The 21,720-nt window shown below is 34.5% G+C and overlaps 1 protein-coding gene across 1 annotated transcript; it reads right to left on the bottom strand.

Annotated features, from left to right (window-relative positions):
• Positions 1-7,492: 7,492 nt before the first annotated feature.
• Smp_043030 (hexokinase) lies at positions 7,493-13,747 on the bottom strand. The gene is made up of 9 exons (XM_018796867.1): positions 13,537-13,747; positions 13,357-13,502; positions 12,234-12,446; positions 11,272-11,371; positions 10,913-11,099; positions 10,280-10,435; positions 9,342-9,484; positions 9,079-9,215; positions 7,493-8,663 (listed from the first exon to the last, which is right to left on the bottom strand). The coding sequence occupies exons 1-9, from the start codon at positions 13,730-13,732 to the stop codon at positions 8,586-8,588; spliced, it is 1,356 nt and encodes a 451-aa protein (XP_018651965.1). The 5' UTR covers positions 13,733-13,747; the 3' UTR covers positions 7,493-8,585.
• Between the last annotated feature and the right edge of the window lie 7,973 nt (positions 13,748-21,720).

The raw sequence follows: 21,720 nt of genomic DNA, 5'->3' as shown, positions 1-21,720 counted from the left end.
TCATTCTGTCATTCCGGGTATTTTAATCTTATCTTCACTTATTTATCTATTCCTGAAGCCATAGCTTAATATTTTAGACTAGTAAATAATAACTAGGGGTTTTTATGCATTTACAAAGTACCATTAGTTTTAAAATCACATGTATCGTGTATAATTCACTCTATGATACGTAATACATAGACTTTCATGAAAATGATTCTTTGAAATATTAAATAGGAATAATATATTTGTAAAATCTCAGCGAATGAATTTGAAGTAAATCCAACGTTTCGCCTGGTAATCTGATCCAAGCTTTTTCCAAAGAAATATATATTTCCTTGGACCGGATTGCCAGGCGAAACGTTGGATTTACTTCAAATTCATTCGCTGAGATTTTACAAATATATTATTCCTATTTCATGTATTACATCAACTCGGCGCCTAAATACTGTGAAACTATTCTCTCTAATTTACACGAAAGTTCTTATATAGATTCATTGAAATCTTTCTAAGATGGAGAATCCTATTTTCAGTAATATGTAAAGAATTGTGATCATTTATGAAACATGAATCAAAATGAAATATTAACTTTTAAAATAGTAACTTATACATGTTAAAAGATCATATAAATAGGAAAGTAAAATTCCATCATAACTTTAAAATGTTTTCATACCCTATTATGATAATTCTATGAAGCATATTTGACTGATTAACTATACTTTAAAAGAAATGTAGATCTTATATTCTACCTAATAAAAAACACAGATTGATTTTGTTATCTCAGTAAAACAAAAATTTCAAACGTATAATAGGCCAAGTATACCAGGTTACTTTCATTCGATATGAAGTTTTTCAAAAAATGAATGCAAACAAAAGAACAGAAGACAAAAAGTCGATGAACATTTTTTCCAAGAAACAGTTTTACATGTTCATAAAACATATTTGCTAAATCTCGAAATAACATTTTAACGTCAACAATATTCAAACAAACAGTATTGATATAAGCAAAAAAACAATGACAGTTTATTATTATTTTCAGAAGGGGTTTTTGTAGATATTATAGTAATTTTAATAGTTGAGATTATGAGTCTAGAGGTTAAGCGCTCGTGCGCGAAACTAATAGGTCTTGGGTTCTAATCTCGCGGGGCGAGATCGTGGATATGCACTGCTGAGGAGTCCCACAACAGGACGAAACGACCTTACAGTGCTTTCAGGTTTTCCATGGTGGTCTAGCTTCAATTGACTCATGATCTCAAGTATATAAAAATCAAGAAATAGTCAAGTTAATTGTGGTTTCAATAATGAAATTAACATGATTAATTCATTCATTAAAAATAAATCTATATGACATTATCAAATGGTTTACTTAATAAACCAGCAATTGTTCATATGACTTCATTTTATTTTAGATAATTTGATCCTAAATTAAAAATTTATTCCTTGAAGGTGACTTTGTCACAAGCTGATAACAAATCAAAAACAATAGAAGATACTAGATTATCCTGTCTAATGGTCAGTAATATTTTAGCAATTTATTACTTACAAACTCACACATTAGAATCAATCTGTCAGTCAGTCAGCTACAACGTACGATCAGGTACATATATGCATCAGTCCAAGGTGCCACAACTTGTTAGCACAACAAGATGAACACCGAATTCATAGAAGTAGTTACTTCAATGATAATAACATATAAAAACGTTTGCATGTAAGGATATCATACAGAGAGAAAGAATTAGTTCGTAGAAAGAAAGGTATAAAGTAATTTTAATCTCACGGTTCAAGGACAGACGAGTGTATACATCTACGCTATTGTGATCGATTCTCAGCCATGTCACACAGAGTCTCCAGCCAATGGTTACGATAGTCACGTGGACCCCAACCAAGTAGTCTGCGTTTACCAACGTGGCTCAGACTAGAAGTTAGTGACTTCAAGCAGTGATGCCACGTTTTGGTTTGGCAGCTCTTAACCTTCTTCCAGCCGTCTCCAACACTGGTCAGCATTGCTCGTTGTGGTGATCGGTGTTCAGACATACGTAACACGTGGCTCAACCATTTTCAGTCGATGAAGTTTCCTGACCTAATTTACCATCATTTCCTAATACGCTGTGTAACCTCACTATTACTTACCCGGTGATCCCAGCAGATGCGAACAATATTTGTAAGACATTTGTGATCAAATACTAGTAACTTACGAGTATTTTCTACTCTTAATGGTCACGTTTCGTATCCGTGAAATAGAATAGAGCGAACTGCAATGAATCACTTAGAATCTTATAATTTAAGCTGTTTATCTTAATAGCACAAAAAGCATACAAGGCCATCAACAGATAAAAGATTATTTTCAAACTTAATTTTAGTTACAGATAATGACCACAAATTTTGATTTTGAGAAATCAATCTTGGACTTGGTAGAAGCGAACACATTATCACTTGGCTAATTAATATTTTAGATATAACTCTTAACCAATACAAAACTTCTATAGAAACCAATCTTAATAAACAGTCTGTTGTAGCACACAATTAAGTTATGAGAAAGGATTATACAAGATGTAAACAAGTGAAATTTAGTAAATGTGTAGGTGGATCTTCATCATTAATTAGATGGATACATTCATAATAAATGAAAGAATCGACATCAAATCTATGTGAAATACAACAAAGAAAATATGATTACAAAAACAAATTGAATAGTTATTTCCATGTGAGTTTAACTTGTGACCAATGTCATGAGAGTTCAACGACGTAAACAACACTCCTTTTGACTCATTAACTGAGTTATTTTCTACAGATTCATTGACACGTAATGAAACCAAACAAACTGTATTACCTAAAATAATACAACTTTAATTCTATTATTTGAATAAAAAATATGACATTTGATAGCATACTGTTGAATTTATTCAGGGGAATTTACTGACATCTCCTTTCAGTCATTCAAATTCAAATCAATTAACACTGATAATCTTCCATGTTATCACTCTCTGTTGACTGTTATCTTGTGAATATCTCTTGAATATTTATGCTGTAATCTTTCTGGTTCATTAACAGTTGTAATGTTTTATTTGACCATTGTAATGCCATGACTATTCTATTAACTACTTTTATGAAATGTTTGTGTAATCAAATTTTTAAAATCATTTCTTAATACGTAAGCGAATCTGTTTATTAATTTACTGTGTGAAATGTTGTGTTTACAAATGAGAAACAATTATTTTGACTTTTTAGATTCATTTTAATCTTCAATTGATGAATGGATACCTTTTCATGAGAAAATTATTTGTAATTAATTTACTTACCTACGCCCTTTACTCCCAATGGAGCATAGGCCGCTGACCAGCATTCTCCAACACACTCTGTCCTGGGTCTTCCTTTCTAGTTGAATCCAATTTTCCTTCATTTTTCTCATGTCTGTATGTTATTTGGTCTTTCTCTTCTCCTTTGGCCTTCAGGATTCCATGTGAGGGCTTGTCCTGTGACGCAGTTGGGTGATTTCCTCAATGTGTTTCCTATCCACTTCCAGCGCTTCTTCCTGATTTCTTCCTCCAATGGAATCTCGTTTGTTCTCTCTTACAGTAGAATGTTGCTGATGGTGTCTGGCCAACGGATCCGAAATATTTTGCGTAGACAACTGTTAATAAACACTTGTATCTTTTGGATGATTACACTCGTAGTCCTCCAAGTTCCTTCCTCATACAGTAGAAGTGTCTTGATATTTATATTGAATATTCTGACTTTGTTGTTAGTTGACAGTTGTTTTGAGTTCCAGATGTTCTTCAACTGTAGATATGCTGCTCTTGCTGTATACATAAAATAATACTACTTTAATGAACACTTTTTTAATTGGATATAAAGAATTATCAAATAATTCTATTATTTGAATAAAAATATTATGATTGTTAGTATACTGTTGAATTTATTTTAGTTAACTCATGAATTTATTGTAAGAATATTTAATATTGATACTTACTTAACTCCTAATATTAGCAATATACAGGTTGATGGACGTGAATAAGCTTATCTTTTAACTCTGAATCCCTTTGATTATTTGATAGACAAGAATTTAGATAGAAAAGTTTATAAACGATCTGATAAGTTTTTAGGTACTTAACGTCTCAGAAAAAAATATTTAAGGAATAAAAACGAATACTGAAGAGAACAGGAGTAAAACATATTAATGGATAAAATGGTGATAGATATAACACACAATGTTTATGATCTAGCTGAATGTAAATGAATGATATCATAAATCTAATGGTATCATTTCTGAGTTACAATTAAGGCTTTTATTAAATTGTCCCTTATGTTTCTGTTATAATGTAGCACGTTTTTCTCTACTCTTTTTATTAACTTATTCCTATTCTGAATTATATTAAGTTTGCTGACAGTTAAATCCAGTGAAATACATTTCCTGGTCTTCTTGATTCATGCTAGGAGTCAACAATGCAACCTTGAGATTTATTGTTAAAAATTGCTCTCAAAGCCTGATTTACCCCACCTAATTTATCAACATTCACAATGTTGTCAAATATAATGTTGTTAGGAATGGTATGTATTAAGGTTTATTATTTTTTTCATCTTATGGTAACTAACCTCCGTTGACACAGAAGATTCTTTCCCATATACAATTGCACATGATAATATTTTAGTTATTAGTAACTGTGTATTTCCACTTAACTCAATTTAGTCACCTCTATCTGATAATTCCCAAGGAATGTCCAGTATGACTTTTGTATATTAATTGTAACTATAGGTAAATAACATTAAAAGTTCTTAAGTTAGTTTTTTCGCACTGATTGACATTAACTGAAAGGAAAGACTTTAAAACTTCGACATGTTTTGTTGCCATTGGCTATGACTTCTGACTCAAAATCCAGATATTTTTTCTGAATAAATTGAATAATCGTCGTTTTTTCTCATCTACTTGGTATTCATCAGTAGATTGTATTTATTCTGCAAACAAGTGTAGCTCAAACTTATAGCTATTTAATTTTTCACTTCTCTTGTATTAACACTTTGGACAGAAAATTATTGAAATACCGAATCACGTAAATGTCCATTAAATCTAAGTAAAGATCTAGGTCACTAGACTAATGCAACCGTAAAAAATGTTTCTGAGATCAATAAGTAACAGTAGAAGTTGTTTCGGTTATCGTAGTTCTACCTGATTCATGTCTAAATCAATATTTTTTTATATGATATGAAAGTGTATCGGGACAAAACTATTTATTCTATCATTATATCAAGTTTTATACTAATTAGACAGTTTATCAACAAGACGACTAGTCTCTAATATGAAACCGACATTATGTCTAATCTAAGATTACAGTAGATCATTAACGTATGATTAAAAAAAATTATCAATCTATTAATTAGTCTACCAATATTTCTCACTTCACAAAAGGAGAAATACTTTAATTCTACTACTGTACATTACTCTTTCGGATATTACAAATATATATATTTATTTTTATTATTACCAATCTACCCACTACTCAATTTACTTGAAATTAACAAGTCAAATCTTAGTACTGGTACTGATTATGTGTCACCGATTCACTAAGAATTTTTTTTCTCCACGTGGCATATGGACCCTAGTTTTTTTTAAATAGTAGGATCATTGGTGCTAACTGCCAGGATATCCCATGCTCTGACAAGGTAGCTTCCCAATCTTCTGTAGTTTTCAATGGTTGTTAAAACATAGTCAAAGATGTGATGATACGAAACTTTTACAATTACTATAACTTTCTATACTAAAATAATACCATTATATTTATTATTACACCATAATAACTTAATTACATACTATTCTACTTATTTAATAGAGATTACAACTTTTTTTTCTGTCTGGCTTTTAATTCTTATGACCTTCTGATGAGAATGTTAAACTAAGTAAGTATACAAATGAGTGAACATATTTCTACATGGAATAAATGATAAAATAAGACAACATACTAAGAATTATAGAATTAACCTAAATTTAGATGATATATAATTAATAAGAAAAATTAAGTAAATAATAGATAAGCATTAAGACGAGATTTAAGCCAATATATGTAAATACTCTACATTTACATAATAAACTACAAGGTATACTTGAAAACGATAGTATTAATAACAGAAGGGGTTATCTTGTATAATGTCATCAATATATATACATCGATGTAACTTCACAAATGTCTGTTATCTAATATTATCACAGCTTCATTTTTTTCAGAAATAAGTATGCAATTTGTCTGAAAGTCATCTACTTGAATCACAGTTTACGGCTGTCAACTGAGTCTATTTTATCACTTGTTATCCACTAGATCTTCATGGTTTCCTCGTTTCTATACAATTTTATCACAAATAGGCTTCTCAGGACCATATTTAATTTTTACCGCTTTTGAGGACGTAGTTTCGTATCTGGAGACTCTCTCATTCATCTGAAGTAAATAAATGACTTGGTCCTATCTGCCGATGAACCTGAAATAATTTCATTTTCTGAACACTTTGAATACCAATACAAAAATGTTTATCATACATTTCACTTCATCATATCAAACTGTTTCAGAACTCGTCGTTGTCTATACTTTATCCATCATAACTAATGTATCGACAACTCATCTTTTCCTGGGATTCTTATAAGCCTTAGTGGGTTGGTGACTGACGAGAGCTCAGAACAGGTATTAGATGTTGGTCTAGGTTTTTCTATCTTACTCCACCTTTCATTCAGCCAATACTTCCGTCTATTTGTCATTGGGAAAGTATGATTTTGAAATATGATTCCTGAAGAGAGAAATCATGAGTAGGTTACTAGTGTCTGATTATGAACACTGTTACATTTTGAATAAATACTGCAGTCGCGAAATGTTAAGAGGCGATTTTAAACGTAAATTAATGAGTAACGAAAGTAAATGAACTAATGAATCTTTGACATATACGATAAATTGAGACGTATATTCAATATATCTTACTGCCAAGCACATTGAAGTCCCTTACTGGTGAGCACTACATTTTGTTCAGAAGAGGCTAGGACACATCATTGACTTTCTGTTTAAAGCATGTTCAGAAACGCAAACCTCCTAATTTGGGTCAATGGCACAATCTAAACCTGTGGTCAGAGACCTTAGATGGATTATCTTGAAATCGTTCAATGTGACACGGACATTCTTTCCTTCCTTATTTTCTACTATTTTCATTATGTTTCACTCCACAGTTCATTAACTAGTCATTTTTCTTTTCTATCTTGATGTAAACCTGCATACATATGTGTCAGATCTTATCTTGTTAACATCCTTACTTACTTATAATATGTCCAAAAAGCGTAGCTCTTTCACACAAAGACTCTCTCATTTTCAGGCTGCATTAAATTTGATACCTAATCTGGGAAATAGGTAAAGAACAAGCGCATAAGAACATATATTCAATAACAACGCAACGACTTCTAATTCCGCACTTTTCCTGATCTACTCTAAACTTTGATAAATTATCATTCTATTTATTAATTAAACATTAAAAAATTAAAAGACTTTGTAATAGCATAAAATAGTGAGATATATTTGGCCCATAAATACAAAATGATTACATATTTATCAATCTTTTTGTTTTGTTTTCAAACTCAAATTATGTTGTAATTTACAACAGGAGATCTTTCATTTCTTAATTTTGTTTACCATAGATATGTTCAATTAGCCGATCACAAATAAACGCGCTCACATGCACACACACACACACAAGAAAATAAATAATTAAACAAATTTATCACAATGTCCTAGAATGAAATACACTAAATCTGATTGTTTACATTCCGGCTAACATTTTCTTTTTTTTAATATATATATATATATATATATACGTATACAATAATCGTAATATAATAAGAATAATGATTCAAAAATAATAGTAATATTAATGAAAACTAAAAGATATAAGAGTTTTCTTTTCCTTCTTCTTTTTTTTGTGTATGAAACATAAAAAAAAGTAAAAACCATAGCGAATATAATTAGAATATTTGCCTTCTTTTACAACTAAAAATCTTATTTATGTTTACTCTACAAAATTGCAAATTTAAAAGAGAAAAAAATATTTCTATAATTATAGCATTAAAGAATAATTCTTCATGTATTGCATAGAATAGCTGATGAAGAGAAAAAAAACTTTTTTTTGTTTAGGTATATAGTTTCATTGACTCTTACATAATAAAGCCAAAGAGAATTATATAATCTATAAGATTCTGTGACTTTGATGCCACTGACTGACTAGAAGTTCTCAATATATATATATATATATATGAAGTATACTTTATTGATATAAAAACCAGATAACAGAAGTCATAGGAAGTTACAGAAAAATGCCGTGTATATAAAGAACTAAGTTATTGAACTACTTTATTATGTAATCTAATAAGAAAAAAAACAGTCGATTTATATTTGATTCTTTAATTTCATAATGATGTTTCTTTCCTTCAATATTAAGATTATATTGTTCCGAAGTATAGTAAATTAATCATAGCCAAGAAACTAAATAAAGAGGGCCAGTTTTCTGAATTATCGGAGAATTGTATCAGGCCAACAAAACAGATGAAAGCACTGAATGTAAACAATAGTTTCTTGTGTGTGTATTATTTAATTTTGTCGTGTACATGACGCTGCTATGGCCGCCGCTCCTTTTCCACTTCCATCTTCAGATAAACGTAGACAGAACTATATTTAAATATAAAGAACAATGATTATTGTAAATGGTACTTTAGAGGGATATAAATTAAATTTTTTACAATTAATACTTCGCTTAAGTAAATTTTTTTTATTTTAAACATATCACCCTTTTAATTTTTCTATATGTACATGTACGTTAATTACTTTTAAGTGGAATGATAGAAACTATGAGACTTGAACATATTTTCTTTGGTGAAATAATATTCACATAAATAGATTTGAATTCAATCGTAATCTTTTCAAAATAGAAGAAATTCAAGCAGTAAATTAATAATTTATCCTTCCTCAGAGAATATTTCATTATTGTTATGAATTTTTTCAAGCAATCCAATGTATAAACTAACTAACAATAAAGTATGAGAAACATTTTAAAATATAATAAAAACATTGAATTTTTATTTACTCGTGTATTCTTTGGTTTTAGCTTATCAACCATATCTGTCATTCGTTCACAAAACTTCGGGTGGAATTTATACAAAGAGCCATCAACACCAACAGTTACTTCTGAGCGGTTTATTCTTCGAAGAATGCAGGCAATACCTGAAAATATATGAACGAGAGACCAGCTATTAAATATTTATTATGTTAAAATATTTGTAGTGTTCTATTGAAAAAAAACAGCAACCTATGATTAACAGTTCATGCGATGGAGGTCAATCAACTCACCTGCACCTGCTAGGTAAGCTGCCCGTTTAACGACCATTTCACAGGCATATCGTACTATACGGTTATCTATCGGCTCAACAACAGGGACATGCAAGTCATCAGTAAGCATATAATGAGTGTTGTATAAAAGGTGAGCAGGATCTCTGAAACAAAATTTTAGCAAAATAAGATTTTTATATAGAGACAACACATAAAATATGGTATAAATGGAAAGATAAATATAGTTTTATTTGTTAACATCGAGAAGTAATTGTTTCCGAATTTTTACTACAATTCAGCTGTCCAAAGAAAATAATTTGCTATCACAGTTTATTATGCACTACATGTACTAAAAGTATCAACATAATTGAATTCATTGGTGCAAAACCAACTTTATATGATCAAGTTCCAGGTTTTTTCTGTTTTACCTTACTAGCCACTTCATTTCGTTAATCTACATCACTCGTAAATTAATGAGTAACTTTTGAATAATGACTCTTATATCTGGGAAGTAGACAACTGGTAATAGGACATCACAGTTTGTAATGCTGAGCAATTTTGTGCTGTTAACACAAAATGGAGTATGAGATAACAAAAGCTATATTGAGTTAGTCATAGTATTTATACATGATCAACAAGTTTAAAAATCCATAAATCTTCCTGTGGAAAATGAAAGCTGAATTCGTAAGTCAATCTAAACAAGACCACTATTGAAAACCTAGAAGCACTGAACGGCCGCTTCGTCCTAGTAAAATCTCCACGAATCCCAAAAACTGATAAAAATAGAAGCATTTCATATTTCTGATGTCAATCGTACTCATAATAATAATCAGCTAAGTGAAACTATTTAATACTTTACGTAAACCTAAGAGTGACGAAAATACGCTACTTGTTATAAACATCATTTTAGTGTGTAAATCTAAATCGATCAAAGCATAAATATTCAAAGTAAACCTTACCTTTCAACATCCGTTAAGTATCTAGTTAGCAAAGAATTGCGTACTTTCAAACGTTCAGGGAGATCTCCACGAAAGAGAATTTTTTGTTCAACAAGGTAAACAATGATGTGGCGAACTAGCTCACCAAGATACATCCCAGATACCATTTTTTCATATCTGCAGAAAATACAGAACAGAAATAAATTATAAAACGATTCTGAATGCTTGAAGAACATACTTCTGCATGATATACGTTGAATGGAAAAAACTGGGATTCTTGAGTCAAGGACTTGTGAATAGTAAACACTGTTGCTATTTACTAATGTGTATTAAATAATTTGAGAAAAGAGATTTTACACAAGAATAGTTTTAAACTTTAGATAAATACACGATTAGCATGTACGATCTATCAGTGTACACTATCTTGGGAGAAAAAATATAAACTAGTTTTTTACATTATCAATTCTCACTTGGTTAAGTGAGTGGCTTATAAGATGAAATAACTCTTAGATGTAACTTGGATATAATTAGTCTGAAAAGCATCCCTAGACCTAAACACCAGTGATTTTAGATGCTTGCAAGCGCTTATGATGAAATATCAACAAAATAATCATTGACTATAATAATCTTAAGTATCTTTAAAATAAGACTAACAGTTGCTTTCCTGGATGAAGACTGTCTATATCCATTGATTTGTCGAACTGTGTCCTCCAACAGTCTAATTCTCCTTTCTCGCCGAATGCACCCCACTCTGTGTTTATGACGACTTCGGGTTCCTTCACACCATCCATCAGCTCAACTTTCGAAGAGTCCTCAATATAAGCAACGTTTGTCCCCGTCCCTACAAAACAGGAAAATCGGGAAACAGTTAGATAAAAATACTTGGATGAAACCTTTGTCTGTCAGGTAATAAATGCGCTTAGTTAAACATCAAGCGCTACATATAGTTGCATGTACACGTATTTTCGAGATTTTATCTCGGCTTTACTTACTGAATGAAATAAAACACTTACCAACTATTAATCCGACCGCACATTTTGGGTCCTCAAGAGCACAAGAAGCAAGTGTGCCAACTGTATCGTTTACAACCGCGACACACTTAACATTTAATTCCTGAAACAAATAAAAAATTAAACAGTTAATTACATAGACACAATACCACTTCATTCAGAGCAAACGATATTCTACGTCTTTTGATACTAACACTGATTACAATGAACCAAAATTTTAAAACTCAAAATACATCTAACTTAAAAACGTGGAGAATGTTAATTGTTTACGAACAAAGTTTTATGGTTGTACACTCATTGGTGAAACAATTTTTATCCATATTGTAACAAGCAACTCACTAACTTGATCACTAAAAATAACAAGACGTTTTAGATGACTCTCTTATAAAGCTTAGTTTTTGTCAATGGTCGTGCAGTTCTTGAGATATAAAATCGCTGACTCTTTAATTTAGTTTGCTTCAGTCCTAATGATAATACGCAGATACCATAAATGTTAAGACGTTGTTGCAAACTCATTCCTAATCCACTTCAGATGCTAGTCTTATAATGAAAAGGACTGTAAAGGACTACAAACACATTCACATGATCGAGTTAACGCCTGGGTTGTTAAGTTAACGTTCAATCAAATTCAAATAAAATATCTGTGAGAAGCCTTTTCATTAAGATGAAAATATCATGGCCACAAATCAACCTAGAATAACCTAACGTTAAGTACGTTTGTCGTTGGAAGGGAACAATAAATTGCCTTGAATGTCAAACATATAATATCAGTACTGATATGACACTAAAACTGACAGACTCAGTTGTTGAAGCGTGCTCATGCGATCAAAACCAAGTTACTTTTACGATTTCTCGATAAAAAAGAAGTGTCTTACTGTAAATAACTATTTTTTAATAAAACCAACTCTATAAAAACATGATTTAGACGACAGAAAGTTTCTCATTAACTCAGCAGTTGCACTCACTCTTTTGTCTAGCTCAGTTTGCAGCAATTCAGCAACATTATGACCTTCTACTCCATCTGCAGAGAAACCTTTTGTCCATCTCACCAAAGTAGCATGAGTGAGGCCTTTTTGGACACATGGAAAAGAGAATGTGAATCCGAGGTCAAACTTTTTGTCCTTCATCCCGTTGTTTTCCAAAAAGTCAGCCAGTGTCTCAGCAATATATTTAAAGAGCTACGTAAGAAAAAGGATAATAAGCAATTTATCAAATTGTCTCTAAAAATACACATCTTTACCAAGTAATCCATAACTAAGATCAAAAAATCTAGAGAAGCAATTTATTTTTCATTTTATAGGAGGAAGGAGTCAACATAGAATTTCAGGCTTTTTGGTTGAAAGCGAAGTGCATTTACCATTAAGCGACCATCACATATGTACAGATATATCCTATGAAAAACTACCGTTCATGAGGGTCGTTATATGTTTAAAAATCTTATTCTAATCCAAACAATGAAAATAACCCTTGTTATCCAGCCTCTGTACTAACTACTAGCTACTTTTAAGCTACAAAAATATAAAATACAGTAAGATCAGTGTTTGAGTACATGTATGGCTTACTTGCATCAGGTCAGGTCGACTTAGTCTAAATAATGTATTTTATGATGAATATCGCATTCGACATGGCTACTAAGCCATAATTTATAAATGAAATGCAGATATTTTAAAAATTATCTTAAAAATTAGTATTTCCCTGTATAGAAGTGTTGATTAAAGCTCAGGAAATTCACCCGCATCTCTTTATCTGAGGGAATAAAAAAGAAGCGTTGTCCCATCGCCTTCAAACTAGGCCATCAAACAAAGCCAGATATCTTGGCAGTTGACCAAATCTTGATTGAATTGGATTGAGTAATCTCTCGTGTACCAATTAGTTTAACTTTAAACCAAAAGACAGGTCCCAAAGTTATGTTGTCTTTAACACCTGAACAAATTGAATAAATTACTTACTTAAAAATGGAAAGACTAAAGTTGATTTATGTCATCGATTTAAAAAGAAATAAGAAATAAAACACTAACAGATGTGAAAATAAGGACAAAAATAAGATATCAATCAAGTTAAAAAAATAAGCTTGACATTCCGACTAACCTCTGTTCCGGAACCTGACATTTTTTCTGCGGGGATACAGTATGTTCTCTCTTGAATTCTTGGAGATTTTCCTTTACCTTCAAGGGTAACTGAAAGCACTCGATAATTTGTTCCACCAAGGTCTAAAGCTAAGAAGTTTCCGGTTTCTAAGAAGGTGTAAGATTGTTTATGTCGAAATACCTGTCCCATTTGGTGTTTTTGTAACATAAGATGGAAACATTTTAATAGATGATTTTTCATTTGTACTCTTCTGTAAACCTAGTCGCATTGATTCTCCCATCCTATCACAAATCTCCTCATAATCAACCACAGAAAGATCAAATGGCTTGAGTATCTCGACTACTTTCTCAAAAAGTTGCTGGTCTGAAAACACCATTTTGTTTCACAATATGTCGCGAACCACAGATTAAACCCTTTAAATATCACCCTTCACTCCATGAGTGTCGTTTATACATATAAACAAACTTACAGTAGAAACAGCACTCATCAACAAATAAGAGATTTAGTAATACAATATCCTCAAAGATTCGATTGAAAGTTTTTTTCGTATTGCTTTCATTCAATGTCATTTGAAAGATTGCGTAGACTTTTTTTCAAGTTACTTAGATCTACCGTTCGTGTAAATACCAATGTTTACTGGTATTTCTTTGAATAGTCGACATGTTGCCTGAAAAACTGTCAAACGACTTGAATTTTATCAACCGTTTTCTTGTAAATCTTCACTTGGACAGCATAACAATTGCCGGTATTTCGTAAGGTATGATATGATAAGATGACTTCACTTTATTTAACTAAACCTAGTGCTCATGTACTTTCAAGCCTGTTGTAAAAAGCACCTATCTATTGTCAGGACTATGATGAGCGACTCACAATCTCATGTTGACAATCATATGCAAATTTTTCGGTCAGGCATTTTACAGTTTTATAGATTAGTTTTATTTTAACATGTTTCATTCATGGTAACTTGTAACTTGGCTTAAAATGTTTTGCTATGTACTCTGGTTCTATCACGGAGTACCACTATGTAACAATGACGGAAAAAGATATGTCCAAGACAGTCAATACCATAGCTTTTGAGTTGGACGAGTTTCTGCTGACATCTCTCCGTCTGCAGAGTTCTGTACAAACATTCCAAAAGTTCACTGACACTTATTTCAAGATACGATTCAAGTATGGCCGAACATCGGTTGCCTATTGATTGTCAGTCTTAACTTTAAATACCATGAGCTTAAAGCATCATTCTGCAACGACTTGAAAACTATGATTATAATTATTATTGTTATTCACAAAAAGCCTATTGGTATATAAGTGTTGTAAGAAAATGCAGTTATGGAAAAGTTCCAATAATTTTTGTGCTATACTCGCCGTACTTAAAAAGGTTCTGTAGAATTTGGAAGAATAATGAGTTGAATTTAAGAAAAGGTAGAGAAAAAACAGTGGAAAAATGAAGTAAGTGTTTTAGTAAAATTAGAAATTATGATAGTTGGAGACGAGATTACACCGAAGTAGAAAGTCAACACTGTTAACCAATATATCATGATAATAGTATGATGTTAAAGCTTTGATAAATTCCACTTCATTTTTCAGGTACAGTAGCGTTTGGATAGCAAAGAGTATCAGCAGAAAACCCCTTTCGTTCCACCATTTAAAAGATGAATGTTGACGTACCATCCAACTATTGGTCTGATAACCAGTCCACTACATAGGTTCCTTTCTAATTCTATCCCAAATCAATCCCTAGATATCGGTTATACTGGTAATTACTATGAATATATAGAATGGCATTCTGCCAAAAAACACGAAAATTGATTCGGAATGTCAAGAAGATAGAGTCAACCAACGAAAAACTTAGTTTTTCGAAGCTAGATAAACATTTCCTCTACATTTATGATCACCTGATCAGCCGACCAATAAATTCAACTGGGTCTATTTCTCTGTTTAAGTGATAGAACAGTAAGGTTAAAATTAAAAACTAGTATATATGTTTAGGAGATATTACATCCTAAATTATATCAGTTTGTGACGAAAAACTTGATTTTCACTCTCCGTAGTTTCGATCCTAAAGCACTTTTCTCTATTCCGAATGGCTCGGCAGAGATATTACCAAATGGACTAAAGATGCCACAGGTGTTCGGAGTTTGACAACGCCTTTATCAGTAACACCCTTATATTCGGAATACGCCAACCCAGTCAAATCAGAAGTCAGAAATGAAGGAGCTTGAAGATACATTCGGAAGGCTATCAGTATGTCGAGGGACGTTTGGTCTAGGCTGGCTAATAGTTTGTAGGGGTGCGTAGCGCGGAATGCCCTTTAGTGATCTGGTGCAGATGTTTAACCGAGCACCTTCATCTAGGTGAATCCAGTAAAACTAACGCGTTCAACATCAAATGTTGAAGACATAAAAAGCTATTGATTTTGGGGATTTATTTGCCGATACGGACCGATAACATGACGGTAACAAATTCCATCAGTCCCATAATTTTGTGACTAATCCACTTGGCAACCATTACAAAGTATGAAATCTTAAATATATGTTAGCTTTAGGAGGGCCATATCAACCATGTGGCTAGACTGGCCCCAGTAAAGGTTACCATATGTATCTAAAAACATCTCATGATATTAAAACCAGAGTCCGGAAAAATTATTTCGTCTGAACTGACACATCAAAATGATCATTTCCTCTTGAAACTTACATGTCACATAAAAATTAGAGTTTTTCCCAATAAGGTCAAGCACAAAGGCAAGTTGGAGCTGACAATTCCACTTGTGGACTGTCTTGATCATAAAAAACGTGTAAAAAACAGGGGCTACGAACTCTGAAAACCTTGTATAGGTAGGCTAACTGTCCATTCACGTAAGTCTCACATAGACAAGCAGGAAGGAAAAGCTCACGCGTTCAAAGTGAAAGCATAAACTTCTTATGCATGAACGTCGCGAGTTTGCCAATTAAAATGGATGAGCTACATGATATTAGCAATGCTAATAATGCTCATCTGATAGGAATATCTGATACTTGGATATCTTCTCAGTTTACGGACCGGGAGCTAGCAATACCCGGGAAGTCTTTGTTTCGTAACGACAGAAAGACAGGAATTGGGGGTGGAGTAGCCTTATACTTACTATCATGCCTGGAGGTACATCAAGTTCACATCCAAGAGTTTCTCAATCTTCCTGAATCCGTATGGTGCTCAGTAAGATTGTCTACCACCTCGAAGTGTCTAGTTGGGTTCATCTACAGGAAGCCCACTGCTGACATCGAGTACCACAATCGTATGGTGAAAGGAACAACCCTCTCTATGCTTCTCGGATTCATGCATATCCTTATTCTGGGTGACTTAAATCTTCCCAGAGTCAAAATCGCGGAACATACGTATATTTGAGGTGGAAACTCAACTGAAACTTGGTTGTTCAACCTCATTGAGGATCTGGGATTATTCGAAAATGTGAAGCCAGCAACTAGTTGGAGAAACAGTCAGATACCGTCACGCCTAGACTGGGTATTTAAAAACGAAGAATTCCTAGTCAACAACCTCTCAATCCTGGCTCCCCTGGAGAAAAGCAATTCCGCCATCATAGCCTTCACTTTTGCCATCAAAACTGAGTTAAGATATCCCACCAAATGGTTGAATGCGTCAGCCTTACAGAACTATCTACAACAGGTGGATTGGGATGTTCACCCTCAACTTGATGTGGAGGCTCATTGGGATTTGTTACTGCACACGCTCTTATGTGCTACAGAGCAGTCAGTTCTTCAAACGGTCCCCAAAAGCTACAAGCAACCTACAATCATCATGAGCTGTATTCTTCGTTTGCTAAGCCGCAAAACGCACTTTTGGGAAGGATACAAACGAACTGATAACAACGGCTCGTACAGGCAATACAAACATATAAGGAACATATACACAGAGGCAATAAAAGAAGACAGGCTTCATTACCAGACCAAGCTTATCGATAAATTTGTCTTCAATCCGAGAAGCTTATTCCGTTAGGCAGCTTCTCTTCGACAAGGAAAAGCTGGAGTTTCTCAACTGCTATGTCCTAATGGTCCAACCAATAACGACGGTGATGCTGCCTACCTTTTGGCTGAACAATCCTCTCGGACATTTCAACCGACCCACATCTACTACGCTGATGAAAGCTTCACCTGCACCTGCACAGGAATTTCCGGAGTGGACCCTCAAGCTACCGACCGGTGGCCCTTCTCTCTATACCGTCTAAAATTATGGAGTCCCTGATATGCGATGGTAAACACGACTACTTATTATCCCTAAAGTTCTTCTCACCCCAACAGCATGGTTTCAGGAAGGGTCACTCTTGTGTAACCAACCTTCTGACTGTGGTAGACAGATGGACAAGCATCCTCGATCGCAAGGCGAAGGTCCACATCACTTACCTTGATTCCTCAAAAGCTTTTGATAGGATCAGCCACATATGTCTTATCAATAAGCCCAAACGATTGGGTATCTCACCACCTCTAATTGATTGACTCACTTCACATCTAAAAAGTAAACATTTTAAGTTCAGAGTTCACTTCAATTTCCCTCAGACTATGGGATGTCCTAGTGGGGTCCCCCAGGGTTCAGTACTAGGACCTCTCCTCTTCTTGATTTATTTAAACGATCTCCCACAACATGTATAGTCAGACTTATTACTTTTTACTGATGATGTGAAACTTTGGAGAAAGATAAGCAACCGAGAGGACATACTGGCACTTCAGGAGGATCTGACTCGACTTGAAAGTCGGAAAGACGACAACGGACCTACCATTAACACTTCAAAGTGTGAAGTAGTCCATCTGTGATATGTTGCAGACTACAGTTACAACTCAAGAAACTCCTCTCTAGAAGTATTCCAAGTCGAAAGAGATTTAGGAGTGTTGGTACCCTACGACTTGAAGTCGCACGCTAACTGTGACAAAAACGCCTTTCAAGCAAAAATTGCACTGATAACATTGAAGCGCATTTTTGGCCAGTTTGATGGAGGGACTTTCCACATAATCTTCAACAGTTTTATTCGTTCCCATTTAGGATACGGAAACATAGTATTTCCTCCCTCACTCTAAAAGGATAAAGACATTATGGACGGTATCCAACGGCGAGCCACAAAGTCAGTTCGGGGGCTCAAATTCAAACCTTATGAGCGGCGCCTTCAATTACTTAACCTTTTACTCATTAGAGTATGGGTGTCTCAGAGGTGACCTTGTAATGGCTTACAGTATACTTAACACTTCTGAACATCCCTTCAAAAACACCTACATAGGCTTAGCCCCAATACAAACTTAAGGGGTAACATCCAGAAACTGGAAACACAACATAGCAGGACGGACTGTAGACACAGCTTCTAATACTTAAGAGTCGTCAAATGCTGGAATTCGAGGCCGGCTGAGCTAGTTCAAGCAACTTCACAGGAGTCCTTTAGGAGGAAACTTGACCTGTTCTTAAGGACTAAGGATAACATCTCATTATGATTAATCAATGTCTTTCCCTCTATTATCGCTTATATACCTAAGCTCCTGCTTCGAGGTATTGGTGATCCGCTGCTACTAGACACGGAAGCCAGTTAAGCGAAAGCTTCTTCTATTCCGTCCACAGCCATTTGAACCGTTTTATGTGTTTAGTTGTAATGTTCAAGAGTATTAATGCAGCTTGCTACGTTCCCCAACACTTTTTTCACATTCTTATGAACCCAATCAATAAGATTTTAACAAATATTGAAGATGTCACAGGTATTCGGAGTTTCACATTTCCACGAAGTTGGTCGGTTAGCTGTTTCATAAGAGATGTGCACTTCGGTATGAACCGTCTGTAGAAACTTACAAGAGCGTTAAATTTGCGCAATTGCTTAATGGTGGTCGGTTCTGGTCAATCCAGAATGGCCACCACTTTGCCTTGAGCATCAATAGTGTGTCCTAGGAAGTCTAAGGAGTCGGTTCCGATTTAGTGTTTCTGAATGTTTACAGTAATGTCATTCTTTCGCAATCGTTCGAACATAATGTCCAAATGTTGGAGATGGGATTCTCTGTTCGGACTTGCTATCAAGCAGTAATCAATGCACGTAGGTGTTGAAGTTGAGACCATGAAAAACGTCATCTATGAACTCTTGGAAAGTCTGGGCAGCATTCTTTAGGCTGAAAGGCATTCGCAAGATTTCGTAGAGTCCGAAGGGAATGATCATCGCGGTTTTTGGGATATCGTCAGTAGCCATAGGGATCTGGTTATAAGCTTGAACTAAGTCGATTTTCGAAAAGACAGTTGTACTTTTCAAAGTAGCTGTCAAATCGTGAATGTGAGGCAACGGGAAATGATCAGGAATGGTTTTTGCATTCAGACGTCGATATTCACCAGTTGGACGCCAATCTTTGCTGTCTTTTTTAAGGAACTATGTGCCCGTGGTCTGTTTGACGGTCGAATAATTTCTAACGCTATCATGTGGTCAAATTCGTTTTTGGCTAACCTCAGCTTTTCAGGAGCCAGTCGGCGGGCTCTCGAGAATACAGGTGATCCTGTAGTCGTGATGTGATTTGTAACATTGCTGATTACACACGGTAATTTTGATTGAGGTTGGTATATTCCGGAGTACTTATCGAGTAAGGGTTAACAGAATGGATCAATTGTGTGCCTAATTATGACTGGAGATAATCTGCAACCGGAAAAAGAAGTTACGCAAACATTTAAATTAGTGTTTCCGTCTACTAGCCTCTGTTCGTGAGTATCGATGAGTAGATTTCGATGTTGTAGGGAATCTATACCAATGATTGGCATAGAAACATTTGCAATAAAGATTCAGTGAATAGGTCTGCGTAAACCTGCGTTAAAGTAAACGTACCTTTTACCCTATTTGGTGGTCGGTTTTCCGTTTGCCGCCTGTAAGTCTAAAACGGGTTAGTGAAGTCAGTGGTTAGAATTGTTTCTCCTGTCAGTCGATTTTGAGTTTGGATAATTGTAGGGTTTTCTGCAATTTCTGGAAGACTTCCCATACTGGTTATGATACCAGCATCAGTCAGCGTTATCCGTCTTTTGTGGTCTAGAGACAGATAGCCTACGTGAAGCACTTCTTCGCGAGGTATGTGACCGTTCATGGTCATTACAAAATCTAAGATAGCGTGTAAATGTATGGCATAATTCCATAATGTCATTCTGGGTCGTTCGAGGTTTTTCTTTGACTGAAAATCCTCGGCATTATATTTCGTGATTTCTGGGATGCGGTCGGCAGATGCAGGCAGCTCGTCTTCGGCGTTGTTTTGAGATGAGACAAGCACAACTTGCCCCTGTCGAGGAAATTTAGACAAGAAAAGTTGCCTGAACAGGCTGTCATCGAAAGATTTTGGCCGATAACCTCTCTCATTCTCAGTAACATAACTGTCGCACAACCATGTTACAGGTCGATATTATAAAGGAGTTGGTCTAACCTTTGTCTATGGGTTAGATCTCCATGTTTAGGAACAGATCGTTTAAGTGTTTCGTAGGGTTTTGAAATATCACCAGTGAACATATTAGGTGTTATTTACCTGTTGGAGTCGCGCGATAGTGCCTTGACTACTGCGAGGAATTGTACACGTGTGTCATTCACGCCGTGCTCGTAGAAGTCGGATTCTGTGTAGCAGAACCAGGCGTTAAGTGAACTGAAGGTGGGGACATAGTCTTTAACTTACGTACCTTGGGTGTCTGTTCCATCATGGTGAAATATCAAGTACGAGAATTAACGGCGGAAAAATATCCAAAAACTAAAAAGAAATATTATAATATGTAAAAATTAAAATAAAACAATGATTTATGAAATTCCTGAAAGGAATAGACTCACAGTTTGTAAGTTGGTGTACCTGATCACACAACTCTGCCCGTCGCTCCTCCGGGGGCTACTGCCGGTCCCAAGCCCGGGTAAAGAAGGAGGGTTGGGCATGGGGTTAGCCACCCCATCCCGTAGAAAACCAACTCACTACAAAATGCTAACCAGAAAAATTATTCAAACCTTTAAGGCTCTGCCCTTGGAGTTGAAGGAATAATTATGACGTCTCATGATGAAAGCTGAGTTCCTTCGGGAGTCATGAGGCCGATGCACCTTCTAACAACCAGAGCAGCAATTTTTATAGGTACATTGAACGTCCGGACAATGTTGGAGACTGGAAGAGTCTTCCAAATTGCTGCAGAAATGAGAAAATACAACCTGGAGGTGCTTGGAATCAATGAAACACATTGGACACAGGTTGGACAACAAAGACTAGCCTCAGAGGAGCTTTTGTTATACTCCGGTTATGAAGAAAAAAATGCCCCACATACACAAGGAGTGGCATTGATGCTGTCCAGAAAAGCACAAAATGCACTTTTAGGGTGGGAATCTCATTGACCAACGATCATCAAAGCCTC

This window comes from Schistosoma mansoni, chromosome 4, assembly GCF_000237925.1.
Source record: "Schistosoma mansoni strain Puerto Rico chromosome 4, complete genome".
NCBI classification, from domain to species: Eukaryota; Metazoa; Platyhelminthes; class Trematoda; order Strigeidida; family Schistosomatidae; genus Schistosoma; species Schistosoma mansoni.
This window is presented reverse-complemented; position numbering and strand designations above follow the sequence as displayed.